Here is a 24,844-nt window from a genome sequence, read left to right as displayed (position 1 = left end):
TTCAAGGATTCTTTGCAAACTTATCGGCCAACTCGAAGAGCTCTTTGCTTACTAGGCTGAGGATTTTTTGCATGTTCCTGAGCTTCAGCACGCTTTGCAAACTTATCGGCCAACTCAAAGAGCTCTTTAACCATTTGAATCTTTTTGATAGCTAATTTCTCAACCACATTCGTGTCCTTGATGCCTCGCCTAAAGGCAATGATGACTAATTCGTCGAAGATGTCCGGGATCATGTTGCGCCTATTGCTGAACCTCCGAATAAAGTCTCGAAGAGATTCATCTTTGCCTTGGTTTAGCCGATGAAGGTCGTTCTCTATTCTTGGGTGCTCGAACATGCCCTGGAAGTTGGCACCATGAACTGAGCCTTTAGCTCAGCCCACGATCGAATCGAGCTAAGAGGAAAGTTCAACAACCAAGACCATGCTGGTCCATCCAGTGCGGTCAGCAGATAGTTGGCCATCACCTTGTTGTCACAGCCTACCGTTTGAATAAAAGTAGTATAGATCTGCAACCACTCATTGGGATTGAGCTTTTAATCGTATTTTTTTTATCGGACCCTCTTTGAACTTCTTGGGCCACCGTATCAACCAGAGCTCAGGTGTGAAGGCTTCGCAACCCCCATGAAACTCATCAGGAGGCAGAGGAGGAGGACCGTCATGCCTATTCCTTCGAACAAGGGAGTCACGTCGATCGTTCCGTCCTGGAGATTTGTGCTTGTTATAGCGTTGGTCATCCTTGCGGCGTTCCTCACGATGGATGCATATCACTCTTCTTAGATCGTGCCGATCGTTTGGGATGCAGTTTCTCAGGTCTTCCTGGTTTCTACGCCTATGAATAGGGCAGCTACAACTTGGCCCGCAGGACTGCATTCAACCTCAACCACCCAAGCTTCCCATCTGTGATTCGTCGACCTGAGAACATCCACGTCCGTGGCTCTTTGAACTGGCTCCTTGCTGACTCAGGTGCCTAGAGCTGCCATGGTGGTTTGCTTGAGCAGCCTGGGTCTTAGCCGCATCGAGTAAAGTCTTCACTTGATTGAGTATCAGGGTTAAAGGATTCGTAGGATCCAACTTGGGGAAGGATCTTGGGATCAGATGAGCAACCTGAACGTTAGCCTCTAGAGTACTAAAGACACCACTACCGAGGCTTGGCTATGGCTGAGTCCACAAAGCCTCATCACTGTTGTCCTAAGAGTACCTTTTCCTCGATCTCTGGACCAATGCTGGTGGAGGGTACCCACCAGAAGTCATCATTGAAGACCAAAGGGAACCTAACCTCCTGCGGTCCGTCAATGATTAGTAGTATTAGGAGTGAATTAGGCTCCAGCCACAGACGTTCCTAGTAGTATATCTCCGGCGATGCTGGTACCATGGGCAGTGACTGTCACTGTTGGGTTCGCAGGAATCCCAGTGTCGTCGTTTTTAGTGGCATTTTGATCTACTGCCATCAGGTCATTGGGTGAGGCTTCAACTCCTCTAGCCATGAACACGAATTGATTGATTTGGTTAATCTGGCGATCAACCGAGTTGTCATTGCTACTCTCCCGATCCTTGTCCTCGCTATCAATCTCTATGCACTAGATAATGTTAGGCTCCTTGGGATCCCAGTCGAGATGTCCCACCTCATAGTATGTGTCCAATGGGCTAGACTCGAGGATACCAGTGTGAATCAGTCCACCTTGATCGTCCCAACAGAAAATCATAGTTCCAAAGAGGATCTCAAATCCAGTAGGAGGTGATGAGTAGATGGCTGGCGCTGACTCGAAGTGGTCGTAGGAACCATCGTTGGAGAAACCAGTGTGAATGTGAACTCGAGACATGATCAATCTTGAAAAACAGAAGAAGACTCCCTACCTAACGCGCCAACTATCGAAGATTAGCTCCTAACAATATGTCCATAATTGACTAGGGTACCTTCGAGATCAGGAATTGAACACGAAGTGAGACACACGATGTAGATAGGTTTGGGCCCCCAGTTGGAGTAATACCCTATGTCCTGTATGGATGGTAATGTATATGTATTCTCTCGAGTACAAGCAATATGTCTAGATCTATTACAGGGAGGAGATTGGATCTAAGATAAACTAAGCATTATGTCACCGAGTATCTCCTATGATATTGGTACTTGCATCGAGATGCAGATGCGTGATTTTCCTCTCTATTCTCCCTCTTTCCCAGGGGTCTGGGTTCCTGCTTTATATAGGGCTGATATGCCTCCTACTATCCAGCCGTAGTCGATAGGGAGTCCTTCATCTTATTTACCAAGATAAAGCAGATGAATCTAACTTGGATACTAGTTGTTCTCGAGTTGGGCAACCAATCGAGACATTCCTATTATACGTCTTCTAAATTTCCAGGTGTATCAGGTACCGTAAATTCGGTTTCATGGTATCCAGAGTTGTTAAACATGCACACGGCATACCCTATCTATATATAGTGTACTCCTTATACGTATACCCCACAATTAGATATTCGACACATACCAAATATTTAATTTATCAAGATTATGAAAAAATATCTTGAACGCAACATTGATGTATGTATAGTACAATCTAAAGGATAAAGAAGGAATTCTCTCAAGAACTTGCTTGACATATCCATTATTCTTGGTGATGAAGAAATATTCATCATTGTTGTCATTATAACTTTCTATGTGGAAACTATTTTGATGGATATCTTTATAACTTAACAAAGTACATGTAGAATTAGAATACAAAAGTGCATCCTTGATTATGAGTACCCATTAGGAGAATGATTGTGGCTTGTCCTGAACCGACAATCAAAGCATCGCGTCTAGTGATAGTCATAATATTTCCTTGCCTCTTCTTAAGAGTACGGAAATATTTTGTCACCCTTAATATAGTGTTAGTTGTATAACTATCCACTAAACAAATTTCCTCCTCCATCTGGTTGTCTCTCATAAAATCTATATATAGGAAATCAATTCATTATATAGAATACATACTAATATTATTGAGTATCATTATGAATTGATTCATATATAGAATACATACTAATATTATTGAGTATCATTGTGAGATACAATATTTTATATAATGACAAATAAAATTACAACATTTAGTAGAGTGGCTGATAACAATATATGGGGACTTTGAAGAAACTAATGCAAGTCTCCAAATATGTCTTGGGAAGTGTATTCCACAAGCATGGCGTCTTCATTAAGAAAGTTGTCCTGCTTTTGCAGGATCATGTTGTTGTTATGTTCTTGAGGAACATCTTGAGAACAACTAACTTCCATATTTACTTTAGGTTGTATGTTGAAGTGAGCTTTAAACTTGTCCCCTTGAACTTATTTTCCTTTTCCAACAAATTTCATGTATAAATCAACCAAATTTAGGGGTGCGGTATTTCTAGGTACGATGATTCATACAACCATATTTCTGACAAACTTATGAATTGTCATTGTGGTCATATTATACCCTTATTGAATCCACTAAACTTTCGCTTTCCTTTGAACTTATTTTGGTGTCTTTTGTGATCACCAAATTTATTCGTATTCTGAATGTTTGAATGCTCTTCAGGCAGTGGTGCTGCACCCGTTGGGTATGGTTGATGATCCTTTATTAGAAGCTCATCATGTTTTTCTGCCTAGAGTAATGTGTAGATCAATTCAGAATACTCTGTGTACTTCGGAGTACGCTGTTGTTATTGCAATACCCTATTTGATGGAAGGAAAGTAGACAAAGTCTGCACAAAACTGCAATTTGGAGTAGATCTTATGAACAACGGAGTTATAATCTATCACAGACTTAAAGTCCTGGAAACGAGTGAGTGACCATTCACGAGTTCCTTCTGGCGGAATAACAACATTTTGTTGATCATATCACTCTTTGAGGGATATCCAAAGAGCATGTGGATCTTCTTCCATCGGATATTCATTCTTTAGATCTGAATGGAGGTGATACCTTAAAAAATATAAGGCTTCATATTTAGATATGTCAGATACCGTCTATGCATCAAGTAGAGGTTTAATTACTGCTGAAATAATACCTCGGGATATCGTAGAAATTTTGATGTTCATAACCCAAGTTAAGTAGTTAATACTATCTAACATGAGGTCCTAAAAATCTTTGTTGAAGATATGAGCCATGTCCTACATAAAATTATGGTTTATTCAGTATATATTTCTTTCTCTTTTGAACTGCACAGCACAGTTAGATCATGCCCAACGAATTCTTTTTGCGAAGGAATTTTTGTTCCCTTCAGCACTCCAACGATTTTCCTTCATGATTTCTTTTCACGAAGGAATTTTCAAAGTCATTTTCTCCGGAACGAGATTCTCTCGCCTTTCTTTTTATGAATCCCTTCGAAAAGAAACTGTTGGAGATAGAGAAAAATAAAGAAAATGAAACAGGAAAGGAAATCAGGAAGAGAACGAAATGAAAGTAAAATGGTTGGATGGTTTTAAGACTTTTAGTTGGCTGATGTTTGTTAAGAAAAAAGGTGAAATTTGTTTTGCATCCTGCATACGCGAGAGTTACTCTCCACGTCCCGTCCATAGCTCCTGGCTGCCATGAATTATGACCCCTCATGTGCCCTTCTCCGACATTTTTACCGTGGCATGGCGAGTTTCACTGAAGCACAAAACAAGTTTCCGCCTAAGCATAAATCTTAGGGCAGCATGCGCAGTACATTCAGCACACTTATAGATTGGGGCACGCCTCGACTATTGTTTATACGATCGAATTGACACGTCCAGGCAACTTAGATGAAGAGCATTTCTAAGAACGATGTTCGCCTTTCGCATTTGGAGTTGGATAACGAACCTTGTAAGATCGAATGATCGATGCTCGCCATTGGCTTATTCCAACGAACCCAAGGCTACCTAAGGTGGATTGTCTCTTACTAAAACCTCCACACCACCTAGGGACAAGCAAAGTGTCCCTTAAAAGTGTTTTTTATTGGATACCATAAGACCAAATGGTTTGAGTTTTGCGACATGGTCCGAGACTCTGCTATTTTGACTGTTGACCAGTCTGACTCCCGACGTAGCATGACATTAGAGCTCCTTGTCTGCTAATAAACTAGTCAGGCAAGTATACGGTAACTTCCCAATGTAACATGATACTGTGCAAATCGAACAGGTCCAAAAAACATCCAATAGTAGAACAAACATATAACAGTGACATGACTTCATACATATTCCAAAAATATATATCGTGCCCGCAGAAGACACCTAACGGATTGAAAAGGCGATTCTGTCCTAAGTTTCCATGATACATCCGGAGCTCCTAGTCAGTTCGCAGTTGATATCACAGGCCCTCAAGCCTACAGGTGCACAAGTGAGGAAATCAATCAGGCCCATAAAGAAGTGAGCAGTAGAACTTCAAACGGGCTATGTGCTCTTGCTACCATAAAATAAAACAGATTGGAAAAAATATACTCGTGCAGAAGAATCTCCAGATAATTGCCACATATGTATGTATACCTTGCTAATGTTGCTGGACAGCCAGTCCAGGCCCTCGTACAGACCTTCACCAGTTGTGGCACAAGTGCTCTGGATGTACCTGTCAGCAAGAAAAACGCATTGAAATCTGAAGGATTCGGAGAAAGTAAGTCGTGATTTACATCTGCAGCAGATTCTAAATGCTAAGTAACAGAGAAGTAAATTCCTAGTAACAAATGTTTACAGGCACAGGTAATTTTTGTTTAATTGTTTACCAATGTCGCTGGCGCAGGGAATGTAATCCAAGCTTATCAGTAATCTCAGCAGCATTCATTGCATTGGGAAGATCTTGCTTGTTGGCAAAAACAAGCAGCACAGCATCACGTAGTTCATCCTGCCATTATACCAAATGAATTTCATTAAACACTGGCGCGAGATTGTATAGTTTGCAAAAGGAATCTGATATTTTCCAAATAGTGTTAAGAGCAAAGAGACAACCTTTCTATTGTAAATCAGTCAAGAAAATAATTATGTAAAAAAAGGTAGCCAAAGAAAATTATTGACTTGAAACAGGCCCAGTCCTTTCTCACTCATTCTATTGAGAAAACTTCTCCAAAATTTGAAGTGAAAAGGAGTAAAACAATTTAGGGTAATGTAAAGCAAGGGGTGAACAATGATAGTCACTCCTCAGTAAAGGATTGCTTTGTCAACCACATGTAGACCACATGAATGTCAATGACTGCAAAATTCATAAATTAATTGCCTTGCTAAGACAACATGATAAAGTGACCCAGGAGAATAGTTTACCTCGTTCAGCATTCGGTGCAGCTCATCTCTGGCTTCAACAACACGGTCACGGTCATTGCTGTCCACGACAAAGATAAGACCCTGTGTGTTCTGGAAGTAATGCCTCCAGAGAGGTCTGATCTGTTTTCAAAAAAATGAGTTTAGGTCAGTAAAAATGTGATAGAACATGTAAATACTTCGGGAGAAGACAGAGAGATGGTAGGCCATAGGTCAAGCTAATATAGTAATGTTCATACCTTGTCCTGACCCCCAACATCCCAGACAGTGAAGCTAATGTTCTTGTACTCAACAGTTTCAACATTGAAGCCTGCATTTCAAAAGGAAATCACTTCTCTCATAAGACACGAGAAATAGAACATAAAACATCACAAGTATGTTATCACAACAAAAACATAAGAAAGTAGCACTGGAGACCACCCTATGCAGTATATCCAAAATGGCATTAAATGAAGATATCCCTAACTTTTGTTCAAAAAACATCACTGTTCAAATAAACCAGTGTATCCAAACTTTTGTTGATTGAAACCCATGTAATTTTTAGAATATATCCTAACTTTTGTTCAAAAAACATCACTCTTCAACTAACAGAATATATCCCTACGTGGAAAACATGCATTAAATGCCCATTATTGCGTTGTTATTTCCACTATGCTATTGAAGTCAATTTTTGTTTAATTTTCCTGAACACGATAATGTCTAAATGAACCTTCCATCAATCCCAAATGTCAAAATTTTACTAGTTTTCATGAAAAGACAGAAAATATTGTGTGCATGTTCATCAGCTGCTATAAGAAGACAACACGATTCTCAAGTGTATAACAATAAATCAAGCAAGAAGACAAGCATTATAGTGCTATTCACTACATAGGAGTTTGATGAAGCACCACCCTACTAAAAGCTGACAGACATCCCGTTCACAACTTCTGCTTTGTACTTCCATGTATTTCAACATCTTCGAATTATGGGAAGATGGGAAGCTGTGTTACATGGACACGGGTGCGTGTGTCGGAGTCCGACTCGTGTCGGGGCGTCCGATTCGGCAAAAAAATTTTGGGGCACGCCAAATACCACTTGGAATCCAACACGGGTGTCGGAATCCGACACGGATACGCGAGTGTCCGACTCGGCAAAAAATTTTGGACACGGGTGTCCGGGTAACACAGATGGGAAGTAATCTAATATGTAACAAATTCATGAATTATTGGAGTGACCTTAAACAGTCCTATGATGACAACTCCAAAAATCAATGAATTATGTTCACTAGCAACAAATAGATCTTACATTCAACTAAGCTAATGTAATCCATAAGTGTGGAAATTAGGTGTGGCATGAGTACTGGATAAACATGATATGCTGAGGTTAAACTGTCTTATGAACCATGTGTTGAATGGCCCTTGTGAACCTGTTGGGAGCATCGGAGCCCATAAACACTCAGACCTTAATCTGAACAAATCAGGATTGAATCAAATACGGATTAAAACGAATACGATAGATCCATCATTTCTACTCGGTTATCAAAGAGAAATATTAACAGGACCTGTTTCCTTACAACACCAACCCTGCGCAACCAAAATGAAGAACAGAACCCGGACAGCATGCAAAAGCAAAAGAGTGGTCGATGCGTCGTGTGGCTCACCGATGGTTGGGATGGTGGTGACGATCTCGCCGAGCTTGAGCTTGTAGAGGATGGTGGTTTTACCGGCGGCGTCGAGGCCGACCATGAGGATCCGCATCTCCTTCTTGGCGAAGAGCCGGCTGAAGAGCTTCCCGAACGCGAGCCCCATCTTTCACTCCTCACACCTGCACGCCATCCCACCGCTCAGATCTCCACACAAACAAACCCTACGCAGCGACGGACCGTGGCGAACGCGCCCCACGCCGTAGCGCCGCGAATCTGACCCGAGCGCGGAGCGCAGATCACACGAGAACTCGTAGAGATCTAAAAGACCATGCCGCTCGCGCGCGGAAACAGATCGAAAAATTCGGAAGAAACGAGACAGATCCGTTGATGTTTCGGCGGAGCAAATCGGATCGCGACGGGAGAGAGAGAGAAAGAACGATCTCCAGATCCCGAAGACGAGACGGAAATGATCCATGGACAATGTGGTCGAGACAAAATCGGGATCCGTCGCGGAGGAGAGGAGGAGAGGAATGGATCGGGGTGGGGAGGGGGGCCTCACCTGCGCTGCGCGGAATGCGAAATCCGGAGGAGGATTTGGAGATCGGGGTTGGGTTTGGGTTTGGGAGAGGAGGAGAAAGGGAGGGGTGGAGGTGGAGATATTAACGCGCTTCGTGCTGGCTGGCGAGGACGCGGTATGGAAGAGAGACGTGAGGAAGCTTCCTGGTCGCGGCACGATGGCGACCGAATGGCTCAGATTAGTCTCATAAGTGCCGTTTTGGACTCCGAAAAGCAAATTTTGGATGCCGATTTAGGCCAACTCCAACAGGGTAGCATTTGCACTTTTTCTTCATGCTACAGTAAAATGTCTCTCTCCACTGTATTCCTTTCCAACAGATGCTTTAAATCAACTTTTCTGCTACTAATAGTAATACCATCGGGATGGAGTAACCGGCAAATTTGCTACCTACTGTAGTATGCCTCATCACTGTGTACTGAGTATACACATAGGTCCGGGAGGGGGAGAGTAATGAAAGATAGAAAATATGGTGTCTGTTGGAGATAAAAAAAATAGGAGATGCTGTAATAATGTTAGAGAATGCTGTAATAGTGTTATAGGGTGTGAATTTTTAGAGTTTTTATTAGAGATGACCTTAGGAGGGCGCATTCGGATCAATATATAGGCCACATGACTGCAAACTTCTATTGCAAAAGCAGCATTCTAGCACTGAATTTGATCCTAACATATCCATGGCCTCCACTAAAATGACATGGTCTTGCTAAAACATTCGTAATATTAAAGCCACCCTACAACATAAATTAAAATAGGGATTTAAAGAACAAATAAACTTGCTTAATTTTATCAAGAGTATGTTGAGAATAGGTTTACCATTAGCAGCTGGGTGAAGGCAGTGAAAGATCCAAATTCCTCAAAGACTTGATCATTGTTTATGAATTTCTCTTCTTATTCTTGATGACCGGACACCTAACTGGCATTAACTCCTGCTTGTTGCATACTTCTTATAACACTTCACCTCTTCTTCTTATGCAACTTATTGACTCAGCTTTCCTTCCATTTTGATGTCCTCTTCCAAATCTCCCTTTTCTTTAAGCCAGTGATATGAGATAAATCTTCAGGTAGTCTAAATGGTTGTTGTCCCTCAGATTGGTTGGTAGAAATTGTTGGAGAGTCTTTAATCTTGTCTTCAACTTGTTTGTAGAGGGTGTTAAGTACATCATCAACCATTAAATAGCATTCTTCGAAGTCAGCTGCTCGAGAAGCAATTGTAAGGAACTTGCGAGCAAAAAGCTGGTAGCATCGTGTCGCATCAATTTTAGGTTTTCCAGTATAGCCATCCTATGAATATCTTGTATAGTCCCACATCTTGCTTCACGAGTCCATCTCTTTAAAATATAGTGCTCAGGCAATAGCTTAATATTCATCATGTCTAGAACTTTGAGAGCATGACTACACAATATTCTAATTCTTTCGAATTATTGACAACTACAACAAACCCTTTGGTTGGAGAGGTCATGTGCAACTATATACTCTTCTTCCATTGTAGATTTTTCATCAATAGCTCCAATCCCTACAGTCTACTCATTAGGTTTTTCAGTTGGTCTAGCATATGCTGTCATGGATCTTTCATACTCAGCTTGAAAAGCTTCAAAAATACATGATGTGTATAAATTGCTTGCTTGTATCAACAAAGGTGTCAACATCTTTATCCGTGGTAGTTTTTTCCTTGCTGAATCTAACTCTTTGGCTCGCTTGCTTGGAACCGCCTTTTAAAAATGTGTGAAAAATCAAGCAATGTCTAGATCACATTTCAAATAGTTCTTCATGTCATTGTTTAAGCTCTCACTTAATTGTGTACTTCGCATTTCTAGCCTAAACACATTTTTCATGTAGTATGCAACCCATTTCTCCTTTTATTGATATATATACCACCCAACCAAGCATCATTTTGGACTTTACTTCTCAAGGCACTGAAAGCTTTTTCAAATGTTGTCTCATCATCATATTCGTACACACAAGCACTGAAATCAGCTAGGATGTTTGAGTCATTGTCGCTCTTGAGACGAGCTAGGTTTTTGATGGCATTTTGCATAATGTGAAACATACACAAACCATGCCAAGTTTCAGGAAAGACTGCAGATATTACCTTCTTCATTGCCATATCTTGATCCGTATAGATGGTTCTTGGATGCTTTTCATTATGTGCTTTCAAAAAAGTTTCAAAAAGCCATTTGAAATATTCAAATGTCTCATCACACATTAGAGCAACCGTAAATACTATGGTTTCTCTGAAATGGTTAAATCCAACAAACAAACCAAGTGGTCTAATTTCTTTGTTTGTTTGAAATGTGGCACCAAAAGTAATGATATAACCAAATTTAGCATAGTCAATAAGCATTTTAGCATCTGCCCAAAAATTGTTGGTTATTTTCTCCTCGCAATCTAGCTGCACGACACATTAAAACGAGAAATTCTCTGAACATTTCTCTTGAAAATACCTTAGGATACTTCCCGCTTCACCATACACCAAATCCTTTTGTCGCCTAGTCCTCAAATAATTCTTGTGATCTAGGCATGCATAACTAAGGTTACTTGAGCCACCAACTTGTCTACTAGCTGATTCATGAGCATCTTTAGGTTTGATTTTGGAAGCATCTGCCATGTCAATTTGAAAAGCTTGGACATTGAAAATTTTCTATTGTGGTGTCATTAGATGGCATGTTTGTGGTAGTTGAAGGATGTGGTTATGCTCAACCACCAAATCATATAACTCATAGTTTCCTTCTTCACAATTTAGTGTTATTCCCATTCGAACCTTGCAGCCAGTTCTAGTTTTAGCCCGAAGATTCTTTGTTAGATGATCCCTTTTTCTTTCTCTCTCTGACAAGCCTTAGAGCATGCATATCTACTGGAAGTATATACGTTATTTGTTGGGCTTTTGTTGTTATATTGCTTCCTTACTTCAAAGCCTACCATACCTCCATAGGCAATCCCGAAATCCCAAGCCTTATCCACATCTTTAAATTTCATGCCTATCCTTGACATCCAAGGTAATGGCTGTGGTGGATTCTCCATCCTACAGAAGAAGAAGATGAAACCATAAATAAGGAAATCCATTTTTGATTGCCAAACGAAATTTAAAGATCAATAAAGTAAACTTGTCTTGTGGAGGAACATGGACTTACTTGTGTTTACTTTCTTCACAGGATGATAAAGCATGAGAGCAAAGCTGGGACAAGTTAGTTGAGAAGGAAGGGAAGGAAGAGAATGAGTAAGAAAGGAAGGAAGGATGAGGAGGAAGCCAAAGCAGGGACCAGTTTGCACCAGAAAAGAAGCTGGGATCAGTTGGCGCAAAAAAAATAAAAGAGCTTAGTTGCCACTCTTTTCTGCATTGCCTGCCTCTGCTACAACCTTTTTTTAGTCAAAGCAACCTGAGCCATTGATCTGGGAAAGGAGGGCTCAGATGCAAGTTAATGCATAGAACTTTGCCTCTGCAGTAGCAGATGTTACTGCAGAGGATCTGTATCCGAAAAAACACCTCTTACTAATTCGCGGAGCGGGTATTACACGAGTGGTCTAAATGAGAAAACGTGTACATAGCACAAACTGATTTTTCCATGAGGTCATGCTAAGAATCCTCCAAGTTCGTGGAACAAACCATTTCATAGGATTTTGGAAAGGCTAGTCCTTTGTTCCAAATGGCTTGATTGGAAATTTTTACTATAGAAATTGAATTAGACTTGAGCATGGACCAGTATAACAGGTCAATTTTTTAACATAAATAAACTCTATTTTTATATGAAGAAAATAAAAATGCTAGATAAATGGAAACCTATGAAGTGTGTGTGTGTGTGTGTGTGTGTGTATATATGCTTAAATTGGTTGAGTATATGTGTATATAAATGGCATACATGATACATACATGTATGTATATGTATAGATATACAAGAAAAAGAAAAGAAAAAGAAATCGAAATTGAAAAGGATAAAACACTCTCAGGTCGAATCCTTTCCCTCAGCCCAATCTCCTCTCCCCCTTCCCTCTCAGGCTGATGACATGTCGGCCCGCTCTCTCTCCCTCTCTCCCTTCTCTTCTTCACCTGGGCAACATCAACACGAGCTGGCCCAACATCGCACACACGCCAGCCAGACCCGACCCGACCGCCTCCCGTCTTCCTCCTCCCTCCTCCTGCTCCTTCTCTCTGTTGCCATCTAGCACAAAGCCGATAGCAGGGGAGTCCATAATGAGCACGCAATGTCCAGGCCTGGAAATCGCTGAGAGATCATCAAAACGGGATCGCCCAAGCATCTAGAAGCTAAAGCCCGAGAAGGATCCAGCCTGACACGAACAAGAATTTGCCTCAAGCTCAAGTCCATTGGCCGCATGAGTCCAAAACAAAAATTCTCGCAATTGGTAAGAAGATAAGCCATGCGGTTCAAAGGAAAGATTTCATGAGCTCCACATGTGCTTTTGCCCAAATAAACACCAGCCAAGCTCGTTTGAACTGCGGGATCAAGTTTGGAGTCGATCCATTGCTGCCGAATCGAGTTCAACTCGATTATGACCCTCTACCCCTCCTCAAGTGTATATATGTACCTAGAGCCCTCCCTCTCGCCATCATCTATCTCTCACCCATCTAACTAAGGTGAAATCACCATTGGGAGCCTCTTCCCGATGAGCTCTGGCACCTAGAACTATCGCCGCCCGTCACTAGCTTCACCGGGACCTCGCCAATGTCAACATGCCCCTTAGCCGAGTTTACCGTGAGTTCCTAGTGCACTTTCGCCACTCTTCGGAACTATTGGAGCATGACGACGAGGTTCCGACCAACCTCCGACGCATCGCCGTTATGGAAAAGACCAGCACTGCCATCCATCGCATCGGGACCAAGGGAAGGTGAGCTATCCATGTTGGATCTCACGTACACAGTCACGATTATATCTAGGTGTATCGGTTCGTCGATTAGATCTCGGCCATTCGATCAGGAATCAACACGTCGGATTTAAATAACTTAACGTCTCCGTCCATCAGTCGGCTAATGCCATCAATGCCACGTCAGCTGTCCAAGTCAGCACACCACATCATCACGTTTAATGATCTATCGAGCCACATCGGCAGTTTATGCTGAGTTAGCAAGCCCAGTCAGCATTAGTTTTCTTTTATTTTGTTTTAATTTCTCTACTGACATCATATATCATATATTACGTAATAATTGGTTATTTAGTGTAAAAGTAATTCTAAAAAATAGGATTAATTTGGAAAATAGCTTTAATAATGTTTTAATAATTTTATTTAATTATTGTTTAATATTTTTATATAATTTTTTAATTCAAATAAATAATAATAAATTCTAGAAAAATCCTAGAAAATCCAAAAAAATCATATATTGCTTTGGAAATTCTAGAAAAATTCATAATCACATAATTTCATATGTAGTTAATTTTTTAGTCCTATTTTAATCTTTCAAAAGTTACAACTTTTCAACTGTAGCTCCTATTTGACATGTTCTTTCACCAAAATTGCTAGAAAAATATGGTCTTGTGTGTGATGATGTTTTTTGTGTGATATTTGGTTATTTTTGGATCTTGGTGTTTATCTATTGCATTTTCGCTTATGTCTCCGAGTAGACATCAACATTTTGAAAGAGCTAGAAGGACTTTAGGAGAATGACTTCGAAGATCCAACTGAGTTTGGTGAAGGCAAGCTGCGTTCTTGACCATATTGGTCCCAATTTTTAAAATATTTTATTTTACAAATATGCATGCTCATAATATTGTTGGGAATCCCAAAAGTTAGGCTTTGCTCTAGTTTTTTTTAACATCCTTATCATCATGGTTATGGTTATAGAAGGATAGATGATGCTTAGCCTAGCTTTGGGAATGAAGATGATTATGATAATGGCTCAACTGAATATGATATGTTCCTATGCAACTATGACAAAAGATGATGATTTTTTTTTGCGCAACATGTAATTAGGATTTGAGCAAGTGGTTGGAAGAGACCGATATAGGTTGTATGGTTATGTTTGTGGTAGTCTTGCTTAAATCTAAGGACCGGTTTGTGGAGTGAACTTTCCAAGTTAACAGTGCAACCACAAGCCTGTCATAAAACGGGCCTAGCTGATAATTTGCTTTACTCTTAGTATTGTGTAAACTATTTGGTTGTATGGAACAGAAGGGTGTACTTTCAAGGTTTACATAAGGCGCAAGAGGGGGCTTCCGTTGATGAGGTGTATTCACACGATAGTGAAACCTTAGCAGGTATGCATGTGCTAAGAGGGGCATTGCAAAGGCTTTGCAATGATTTTCTAGCCGCACACATCGGAAGTATGTAAGTGTTTGATGGGCACGGGCACAATGGATAATCATGACTTATAGGTAAAGTGTACAACCTCTACAGAGTGTAAAACTAGTTAATCAACAGTACACACGATTACGAGTGGTAAGAAAAACCTCATATGATTAGAACTTGAAAGTTTTGTTGGTTTGGTCAATCATAGAAACTATGATTGAGGTGTTGTTCGACCTTGGTGGAGCGAACCATGGTTGAGGTCTTGGAAGGTTAGTTAATTCAAGATGGTTGGAATCTTGAGGTGGCTATTTATTTACTATTATTCAATAATTATTATTTGCTTTTAAATTATTTTAAAGTAAATATTATTTTCTACAAATGAGAAATATTGCCATATTATCGTTCAAGCCTTCATATGTATATTATTTTCTCACAACTTGCTGACTATGACATGTGCTCACACTTGCTGTCACCAAACACTCAGTTGGAGAAGACGTTGGAGCGTTCACTGAAGATGGATCTTTCTAAGCTGTTTTTTTTACATCAATTTGCCTATGAAGTCGTCGTAAAGGATAGAGTCTATGTAGTTCCACTGTAATTTTATTTGGATCTTGGCCTTGAATGTCACTTTTGTAAGATGATTAATTATGATTAAGTTAGATATTATAATGATATTCATCTATGAAGGTACTATATGTTGGGATTGATTCATGAGCTCAGCACATACATGAGATTGATCATTTTCTTAGACCAGTTTCCATAGTCGGGCTATGCTCAAACAAGGCTAAGAAAAAAACCCAAATTGTTTCGGACTAACACGACTATTAGGCCTCAAATAGTGCATCGAGCCGTGAAAAATTAGGTTGGGCTCGGGCCAAGCTAAGAAAAAGCCCAAACTATTTTGGGCCTAAAATGGTTACTAGGCCCCTAACCTAAACAACGTGTTCGGCCTAAAATTTTGGGCTAGGCTTGGGCCGAGCTGTCGGATTAATTCTACATTAAAAAATAAATGAAAATAATATTTAGGGCCAGACTTGAGCCAGGCCTAGGTCACTTTGGGCCAACAGACTGCTGCCCAAGACCACCTATCACTACTACAAAAGCTATTTTTCGAGATATCTAGGTTTCATTTCTACAGACGGTTCATATGACAAACCGCCTAAGTACTAGGCTACAGCCCCGTGCGATCGTGGACTGCCTGTGGAAATTAATTTCCACATGCGGTTTCTTATGTCAACTGCCTGAAAAAATGAAGTCCATTTCAACGGGCGGTTGACATAAGGAACCGCCTGCGATAATCTCTCCATAAACAATGCCTCCCAGTGAGCTCTATTTAGATAGAGAGCTTGTTATGTTCAAACAGTAGAGCTCAAAGGCGGTTGCGGATTTGGAAAACAGAGGGGGAAGGTTTTGTTTTTGAATTTCTTGGAGGAGCCATCTAAGGTATGGGTATCTCATCCCTACCTAGCATCTTTTTGAAGTTTAGATTTAGATTTAAGGCTTAATTAGGGTTTAGATGTGATCTAGAGATGCTCATGATTCTAGCCATTTAGATAATCTAATTAGCTAAAATTTGTGGCAAATATTGATTCAATTATATAGATTCACATGATTCTAGCATTATATTTAAAAAATGTAACTAGAATTTGATGTTTTTAGCCTCTAGGAGGTTTCATTATGAATGAGGATTTTTAGGATAGATCTAGATCTAGAAGGAGAGGGGGAGAGAGTATTGAATTCACATTATTACGAGTCATAAATTTGCACCAATGTAGATTCAATTGCGTAGATATATTATAATCATAACAAGCCCATTTAAAGTTTTCTTAAAAATCTTTTTTATTCTGATTTTCTAATTAATTAATCTAATTTTGTGGTTGAAGTTAAAGATGAACAGAGCATGGATGTACGATGCGCCAAGACATGGAGAAATATACATAAAAGGACTCTCTGCTTTTATTGAAGCCGCCGAGAAGGACCCTTTGACTAAGAAGACAAAAGAAATATACTGTCCATGTTCTGACTATAAGAACCAGAAATTGTGGGACAAATCAAGTATAATAAAATCACACTTGATCTTGAGAGGTTTTATCGAGGATTACACATGTTGGTCCAATCACAGCAAACAATGTACATGCGAACCAAATGACGACATCGCTGTTGATCAAGTGGATGGTGATGATGAGGGAGTCGAAGGCGACACTAATGTTATGATGGATGATGATACTGATTTTAATCTGGAGGAAATGTTGTGCCACGCAAAACCGCATGTTTTAAGGGAGACAAGAGGTTTAGATAATTTTGAGACGTTATAGAAGGCATCAAAAGAACTTTTGTATGAGGAATCGAACGGCTGTGATATGGAGTTTACGGTGTTGCATTCGGTGCTTGAACTTCTAAGGTTGAAGGCTAGCAATGGATGGTCTGACAAGAGTTTCTCGGATTTGTTGAGTCTCTTGACAAACATACTTCCAAAGTCTAACTCCTTACCCACCATCACTTATCAGGTGAAGAAGCTTATCTGCATGTTGTCATTGGATGTGTAAAAAATATATGTGTGTTCGAACCAGTATCCTCTATCGTAAAAAGTATGAAGCCTTGGATAGATGCCCAGTGTGCATGCGAGTCGATACAAGAGGAATGATGATTATGAGGATGAAGATTCTTCTACCAACGCGAAGAAGAAGAAGAGTAATGCTGGTCGTGATGAAGAAGACACTTCTTCCAACGTGGAGAAGAAGAGAAGAAGTTCTGCCATGGTGATGTGATACCTGCCAGTGATCTCCCACTTGCAGCGTTTGTACTTGAACCCTAGGGACTCTAAACTGATGCAATGGTATTTCGATACGCGCAAGAAGGATGGAACTAAACTTTGACACCCTGCTGATGCTAGCTAATGGAGAAAGTTCGATGCCATGTATCCAGATTTCGCTGAAGAACCAAGGAATGTAAGGTTCGCGTTGAGTACCGATGGAATGAATCCTTTCAGTGACATGAGCACCTCACATAGCACTTGGCCAGTGGTCCTAGCAATCTACAACCTTCCTCCATGTCTATTCATGAAGCGGAAGTACCTTATGATGTCCATTCTTATCCAAGGACCGAAACAACTTGGCAACGATATAGATGTGTTTCTGGAACCATTGATTGAAGATATGGAGACACTATGAAACGATGGGTCCTAGTGTGGGATGAGTTCCGACGACAGTACTTCACGCTGAAAGCCATGATATTCGTTACCATCAGTGATTATCCCACCCTTTTCCCTATTGGGATATGTTAAAGGGAAGCAAGGATGTGTAGTATGCTTGGATGAAATCGTGTCTTTGCACCTTCCAAACTCACAGAAGGTACTGTACATGTGACACTGACGGTTCTTACTCAAAACTCATAGATACCGCCAGATGAAGAAACATTTTGATAACACGATTGAGCAAGGTACTAGCCCAAAACCTCGCAGCGGGGCACTAATGTTTGAAATGGTAAAGAGCATCAAGGTTGTTTTTGGGAAGCTGCCGAAGGGTAAAAAGAGGAAGAAAAGTGAGACACCAACCAGCATGTTGTAGAAGAAGATGCCGATTTTCTTTAAGCATTTGCCCTACTGGAAGGACTTGGGTGTTCGCCACAACATCAATGTCATACACGTTGAGAAGAATGTGTGTGATAGCATTCTTGGCCTCTTACCAGACATACAGGGCAAGACAAAGGATGGAATCAAGTCACGTAAGGACTTAGTGCATTTTAAAATCAGGCCAGGGCTACACCATGAAAATAGACCAAATGGGAAATGTTATCTTTCCCCGGCTAGCTACTCTCTGACACCTGAAGAGAAAAAGGCACTGTGCAAGTGCTTACGTGGGGTGAGAGTCTCGACTAGTTACTCATCCAACATTAAGAAACTAGTCTCAATGAAAGATTTGAAGCTAATCGGCATGAAGTCTCATGATTGTTATGTGATGATGACGCATATGCTCCCTACTGCAATCAGGGTTATCAAGCCAGGATACATAAAGGTGGTCATCACATGGTTGTGTCACTTCTTTAACGTAATTGCTCAGAAGGTGATCGATGCTGAAAAACTGGATGCTCTACATAGTTACTTGGTAGAGACTTTGTGCCAACTTGAGATATGCTTCCCTCCATCCTTTTTCGATGTCATGGTTCACATCATGAATAAGATAATTGCACTAGACCCTGTATTCTTACACCAGATATATGCATTTGAGCGGTACATGGGCATTCTCAAGGGCTATGTACGGAATTGTGCTCACCCAGAGGGTTCCATGATCGAGGGCTACAGTAGCGAGGAAGTTGTTGAGTGTTTCATCGATTACATAAAGGATGCTAAACCGATTGGTGTGCATGTATCTCGATATGAGGGGAGATTGTCTGAGAGAGGGACCAAAGGAAAGAAAAGATTCATCGATTATGATTACAAAGTAGTGGAAGAAGCACATTTCACCATCTTGCAGCAACTCCAGATAGTGGCATTGTACGTCGAGCAAAACCTGAATGAGCTTCACACAGGAAATCAAGGCCGCTCATATGATTGGATCTTGAAAGAGCGCAAGCGTTGCTTCACCACATGGTTCAAGAACCAAAACTTTCTAGATGGTGAATCCGTAGATGAAAAAAATATAAAAATATTGGCTTGTGGCCCATCAAGTTTAGTTACGTCATGGAAAGCGTATGACATTAATGGGTACATGTTTTATACCAAAGGAAAGGACAAGAAGAGCACGGCCCAAAATAGCGGCATTTGGCTAGAAACCTATGACACAAGAGGGGAAAAGATCACCTATTATGGGTTCATAGATGAAATCTGGGAACTTGACTGAGTGAATCTGCATATCCCCGTCTTTTGGTGCAAATGAGTTAAACACCCAAATGGTGTGACGGTGCACACTACGTGTTCACAAATGTTGACCTCAGCATTGTAGGCCACAAAGATGACCTATAGGTACTCGCTGATCGCATCGCACATGTTTTCTATATAATTGACCCTGTGAATGAAAAGAAGCACATAGTTGTTGCCGAAAAACAAAGAATTGTCAGAGATGAGAATGTGGAGGATGAGCAAGAATACAATCAGTTCCATGACGTGCCACCTTTCGGAGATCCAGAAAAGATCGAACTTGTAGGAGCAACCCTTGATAGATCTGTGATGCCCTATATGTGCCTTGATGGTGTAGGAAAAATAGTTCAAGGCAAATAGTGTCATGTTATGCAAATTATTTTCCAATGTGACAGAACCTAAAATTTGTATAAATTTAGGATAAGCTTTAATTTATATCGAGGACTTGTATGTGTGATGTAAGAATATGCTTTAATTTATATAGAGGGCATGTATGGAGTAATAATATGCTTTAATTTATATTTAGGGCATGTATTAACTAAGAAGCTTAATATGTAATAGAAGAATATTTCCCAAAAAAATAAAAAATTAATCAGTACCGGTTCTAGGTAAAGACCGACACTAATACGTTTCCACATGCGGTTGACCTAAGAAATCGCCTGTGGAAATGCATTTCCACAGGCGATTTCTTAGGTCAACCGCCTGTAGAAATGCATTATATATATATATCCGCACGAGGCCCCAAAAATCCTAGGCCATTGATGAAATTTGCCTGCGCCATCAGGCTACCCAAGTTAACCACGCCCTCAACCTCCGTCCACCGGGCCCTCTGCCTCCAGCATCCGTTCCACCGACGTCTGCCACCGCGCGCTCTCCCTCCCTGACGAGGAGGGCCACCCCGCGACGTCACCACCCCTGATGAGGTGGGTCCACCCCACACCCCGTCCCCCCATGGAGGAGGATCGTGCCGCACCGCCGCCGCTGAGGAGGAGCCACCCGAGCCACCATCGCCACCGAGGAGTCCGACCCACCACCACCACTGTCGCCACTAAGAAGGAACCACCCAAGCCACCACCATCCGAGCAGCCCAATCCACCACCACCGCCGTCGCCGAGGAGTACCACGCCGACGCCACCAGAGTGGTGAAGGAAATTGCTCGAATCTTCCCCTAACCCAACCAGGGAATGGATCGGAGGGAACCACTGCCCACTGAGCAGCAGGTTCGGCATCTACTATAGAAGAGATAATCCACTTCAAATCACCACGTCTTTGCTAGGCAGTAGCCATCCCCCTTTATACCCAGTCGAGCTATTTTAGTCGATGCTCCAGCCGAGCCGTGGTCCTTTCTTGTGCTCTGTGTGATGCCTGGCCATCATGCCATCGTGCTCTGGGTGATGCCTGGCCATCGTGCCACTAATATTTTGACAGTTTTGTTTGCATCCTTGGGAATGATAGTGCAGTGGGAATGAATTGCTCATTGCTCAATTCGGCCATAATACAATGGCAATAACAACATCCTGCAATTCCATTCAATATAAATAGTTCAAAACTCATTTTTTATAGCCTAGCGCATTTTATCTGTTTCTCCAAGAAGGCCCTTAACATTTTCCACTCATTTTTTCCCTGCAAGGCAGCAAGGACACTGTAACATGTATAATAGCAGGCCCTTAGCTGAAAAGAAGCCCTTAACATGTATAATGCTTCCTATTGAGTGCGCCATTCCTCCCTCAATTTTCTTCTAAGCTAGCAAATTGCCTTCGAAAATTGTCATCAACACTATATAATAAAAATAGAATCAAGAGCTATTAAGGATGTATATTGTGAATATTACTAGATAGAAACAAAAATAACAAGAGGGGAAAAAAACTAAAAGATATGGTCAAGGTAAAAAAACCCGGGATATAGAAAGCTTGTTTCTTCAGGGCCGTTCATGTAATCCTTAAGTAGTTGAGGATGGAACTCCAGTATCTCTCGGAATATAAGCTCCTCGACATCCTCTTTGGTAAACTTTTTCCGTTCAAACTGAAATTCCATTTTCAAAATTAGCTAGCAGGACGGTTCCCTCTTCACTTTTGTAATGCCTTTAAAATAGGTGTCGGCCAACGCCTGATCATGCATACACTTATTTGTTCAATTCATATATTACCACCTTTTGCTCAATTTGGCCATATAACTATTTATATGCAATTTCATATATGATGTTATTCTATCTATTGATATGTATCTTCACCATGAAAGCCATGGCAGTCATGTTTATTCTGTCTATTGATACTAGGAGTTGTCACTATTGTCGACGGCACAAGTCATTGACTGTCCTTAGCATGTATACATGCTCTCATCTAGCATGTCATCCGTAATAATTGGATGATTCTGTTTTTTCTTTTTCTTTTTAAAAGACTTTGAGATGAATGAAATGTTTTTTGAGACCAAATTCATTGCTGCCACAAAGATTGATTGTTGAGTTTAGTTAGCGGATCACCATTTAGATGTGCTCATGAAAAGTTTAAAACACATACCTTAATTCCTTTTCTTTCCTCTAAAATAATATTACCCATTGCAATTTGATCTTTATTGCATCTTGCTTCACAATGGCATATCGGAACGAGAAATTTCATTGATGGACCATTACATACTTGTCAGTTTTTTCTAGGCAGCAATAATCCAGCAGACGATTAAGTATCATGGGACAGAAGAGGACACTAACCCCTAGGAAACCAGAATCAAGCAGGATGTCAGATAGGAGACCAAGACCCCCTAAGAAACCAGAAGCATAGAGGATGCTCGCAATATAGGGTGCCCCGGTACAGAGGACGCTCGCAATAGAGGCCTCCCCGACACAGAGGCTGCTCTCAATAGAGGGTGCCCTAGCACAAGATGGGGAGGATGCAAGCAGGAGGTTGGATAGGAGCCCAAGCCCGCACTAGACGTCCTCCACCGACAACAGCGAAAGCTCGGGCTCAGCTCATATCACAGCCTGAGCCCTGTTCCGTGCAATCGGGAGAGCCGACGTCGGGAAAGTGACAACGAATACAATCCTGCCGAAGAGGTATTTAGTTGAGTCAATGCATTTTATACTTCTTAAATGGAGGAATTTTTTTTTATGTCAGCTCTCCTTTTTTTTCTCTCTACAGGGTGAGGGTGCAAAGATCTTCACGTCGATCATCTGCGCCACAACCTTCCGCTCCCTCCGTGCCTGAAACTTCGGGTCACTTTGGGGGTACGCTATAATGAAGACGGGGCGAGTGATGCAGAAACAAGTTGTCATCCGACACTTATACAATAATGCAAGTCGGTGTTGAAGGGGAGCCTGTTGCACCTTGTGAGGCCTACGCCAAATTCTGCAATAGTTGCGGATTTTTTGTCAAGGAGTGCATCCCAATCACTATAACTTATTGGTAGTTGCGGCCCGATGAGACGAAGGGGTTCATGTGGGAAACATTGCAGGGAACCATCTGATTCCCCTCAGGAACAGAGGAAGCCGCCAAACAGAATGCATTGAAAACTATGGAAAAGAGCTTCCAGGGCTGGAAGAGTGAGCTGAATAAGGACTTCATGAAGAAGAACTTGGTACCCTTTAATAAATACGAAAAGATTATGCCAGACTAATGGGAGGAGTTTGTTAGGCAGAAGACCACACCTAAGGCCATCAAACTGGGTGAATCGTTTAAACACCTTGCGAAGAAGAAAAAGTACCATCATCACCTGGGTTCGTCTAGGTACGCCCTTAAAGTTTCTGAATGGAGGAGGAAGGAAGAAGAGGCTGCCTGGGCTGGGAAACACAACCCTTTGGAAAATTATGACGAGCGAAGTAGAAACTGGGTCTATGCTCGGTTAGAATGAACTGAGTCTGGGGACTTAGCCTTCAAAAGCCCTGAGATCATGGAAGTGACCCAGACCATTCAAGGGATTGCTAACAAAGGGTCTCTAGAGCTCGACAGGGAGAATGAAATGCTTACCAAGGCCTTGGGGAATAAGAAACACCCGGGTCGCACTCGAGGCATCAGATCAAAAGTGAGCTTGAAGCATGGGTTCTCAAATGCCACGGGCTAGTACAAGACCCGTAATAGATATAAGAAAACACTAGCGGAAGAGATATAAGAACATGTTAAGGTCCAGTTCATAAAAATGTCGAATGAAAAGGAGAAGGAAAGGATGACATTAATGATGATAGATCAACCAATTAGCCCAGGCTTTCGCTGCAGCATCAGATCCACGCAGGTCGATAACTAGAGATATTTTGTGGATGATATCACATAGGCTACCCCTTGCATGCTACATGTCCCGATCGACAAGGGAGACTTCACTGTCGAGGCTGCAATGGGCCAGGCCATTCCAGGCCATGCTTTTCACAATCAAGACATTTCAGCCGGTTATGCCAACGTACAAGTGGACTCGGTACAACCTCTTTTCATGAATTACAAGCTAGACATCAGCACACCTGAGGGTATTGAGATTCTTTATGAGGCTGTTAGCAACTTCATTCTATGGCCCAGACGGGATATCATCTTCAGTCGTCAGTAGTCATAATCGCTAGCGTCACGATCGCCCTCGCGCCCAGCATCTCTTCCTTAGGCACCTCTACCCCAGAGCCAAGCCTCTTCCCTCATGCATCTTCGCCCCTGCACCTAGTATCTCTACCTTAGGCATCTTCGCATCGTGCTTCACCGTCTGTGACTCCGGCACCTCCACCTCCAGCGTCTGTGACTCTGGCATCTCTGCCTCTGGCACATTCACCTGAGCATCGAAGAGTCCCTATCATGGTTACACCATACGACAAGACTCTAACATCACCGGTGAATAGGTGGCTTCTGTCCTCAAAAGCAAAGGCATCATCCCTTTAGGAATCACCAGTGAAGGGCGATCTCGTGAAAGAGACCAGCAAAACACAACGTACCCCTCAGTTGGATTTCTTTCCTACACTAGATGTTCTTGAGAAATATGAGAATGGCAAGCCATTTCTGCCATTGTTTCAACTCCAAGAACGCCCATGAGAGATGAGGAGATTCCATGAATGGTACATAAGGGCATGTCACGCGGGGTTCTTTGATGCGGGGATGCCCGATCTTCCATAGGTAATATGATAAATCGATTTGGTGGAGCTTCGACGTTGATGATCCAAAGGCTCCGATCAGAACAGATCAAGAACCCCTCGCAACCACTACACCACTACTCCGTGGTTATTAACCATGGCAAGATGCGGTTGACCTCGCCAAGAAGGATTTTTCTGCTAGTGAATTGAGAACACAAGCAATAATAGGTAGATGCAATCTGAATATTGCTGATTACCAAGGAAGTACTCGAGTTGAGGTTCAACAAACCAATAAACAGCGAAACTGTCTGAAATAGA

At 41.5% G+C, this 24,844-nt stretch overlaps 1 protein-coding gene across 1 annotated transcript; it reads right to left on the bottom strand.

The window, feature by feature from the left end:
• Window positions 1–5,064: 5,064 nt before the first annotated feature.
• Window positions 5,065–8,594, bottom strand: LOC133890632 (ADP-ribosylation factor 1-like). The gene is made up of 7 exons (XM_062331097.1): window positions 8,394–8,594; window positions 7,850–8,013; window positions 6,450–6,520; window positions 6,214–6,333; window positions 5,682–5,800; window positions 5,449–5,527; window positions 5,065–5,288 (listed from the first exon to the last, which is right to left on the bottom strand). The coding sequence occupies exons 2-7, from the start codon at window positions 7,995–7,997 to the stop codon at window positions 5,283–5,285; spliced, it is 543 nt and encodes a 180-aa protein (XP_062187081.1). The 5' UTR covers window positions 7,998–8,013; window positions 8,394–8,594; the 3' UTR covers window positions 5,065–5,282.
• Window positions 8,595–24,844: the final 16,250 nt, after the last annotated feature.

Source organism: Phragmites australis, chromosome 14, assembly GCF_958298935.1.
Source record: "Phragmites australis chromosome 14, lpPhrAust1.1, whole genome shotgun sequence".
In the NCBI taxonomy this organism is placed as follows: domain Eukaryota; kingdom Viridiplantae; phylum Streptophyta; class Magnoliopsida; order Poales; family Poaceae; genus Phragmites; species Phragmites australis.
Note: the sequence above shows the minus strand (reverse complement) of the source record. Positions and strands in the feature narration are given on the sequence as shown.

What these genes read in the sequence shown, in the direction of transcription:
- LOC133890632 (XM_062331097.1), bottom strand. Translation starts at nt 7,997, where the DNA reads ATGGGGCTCGCGTTCGGGAAGCTCTTCAGCCGGCTCTTCGCCAAGAAG. An exon ending in CACCACCATCCCAACCATCG is followed by an intron (nt 6,521 to 7,849) that starts GTGAGCCACACG and finishes TTTGAAATGCAG; the next exon opens with GCTTCAATGTTGAAACTGTT. An exon ending in TGCACCGAATGCTGAACGAG is followed by an intron (nt 5,801 to 6,213) that starts GTAAACTATTCT and finishes GTATAATGGCAG; the next exon opens with GATGAACTACGTGATGCTGT.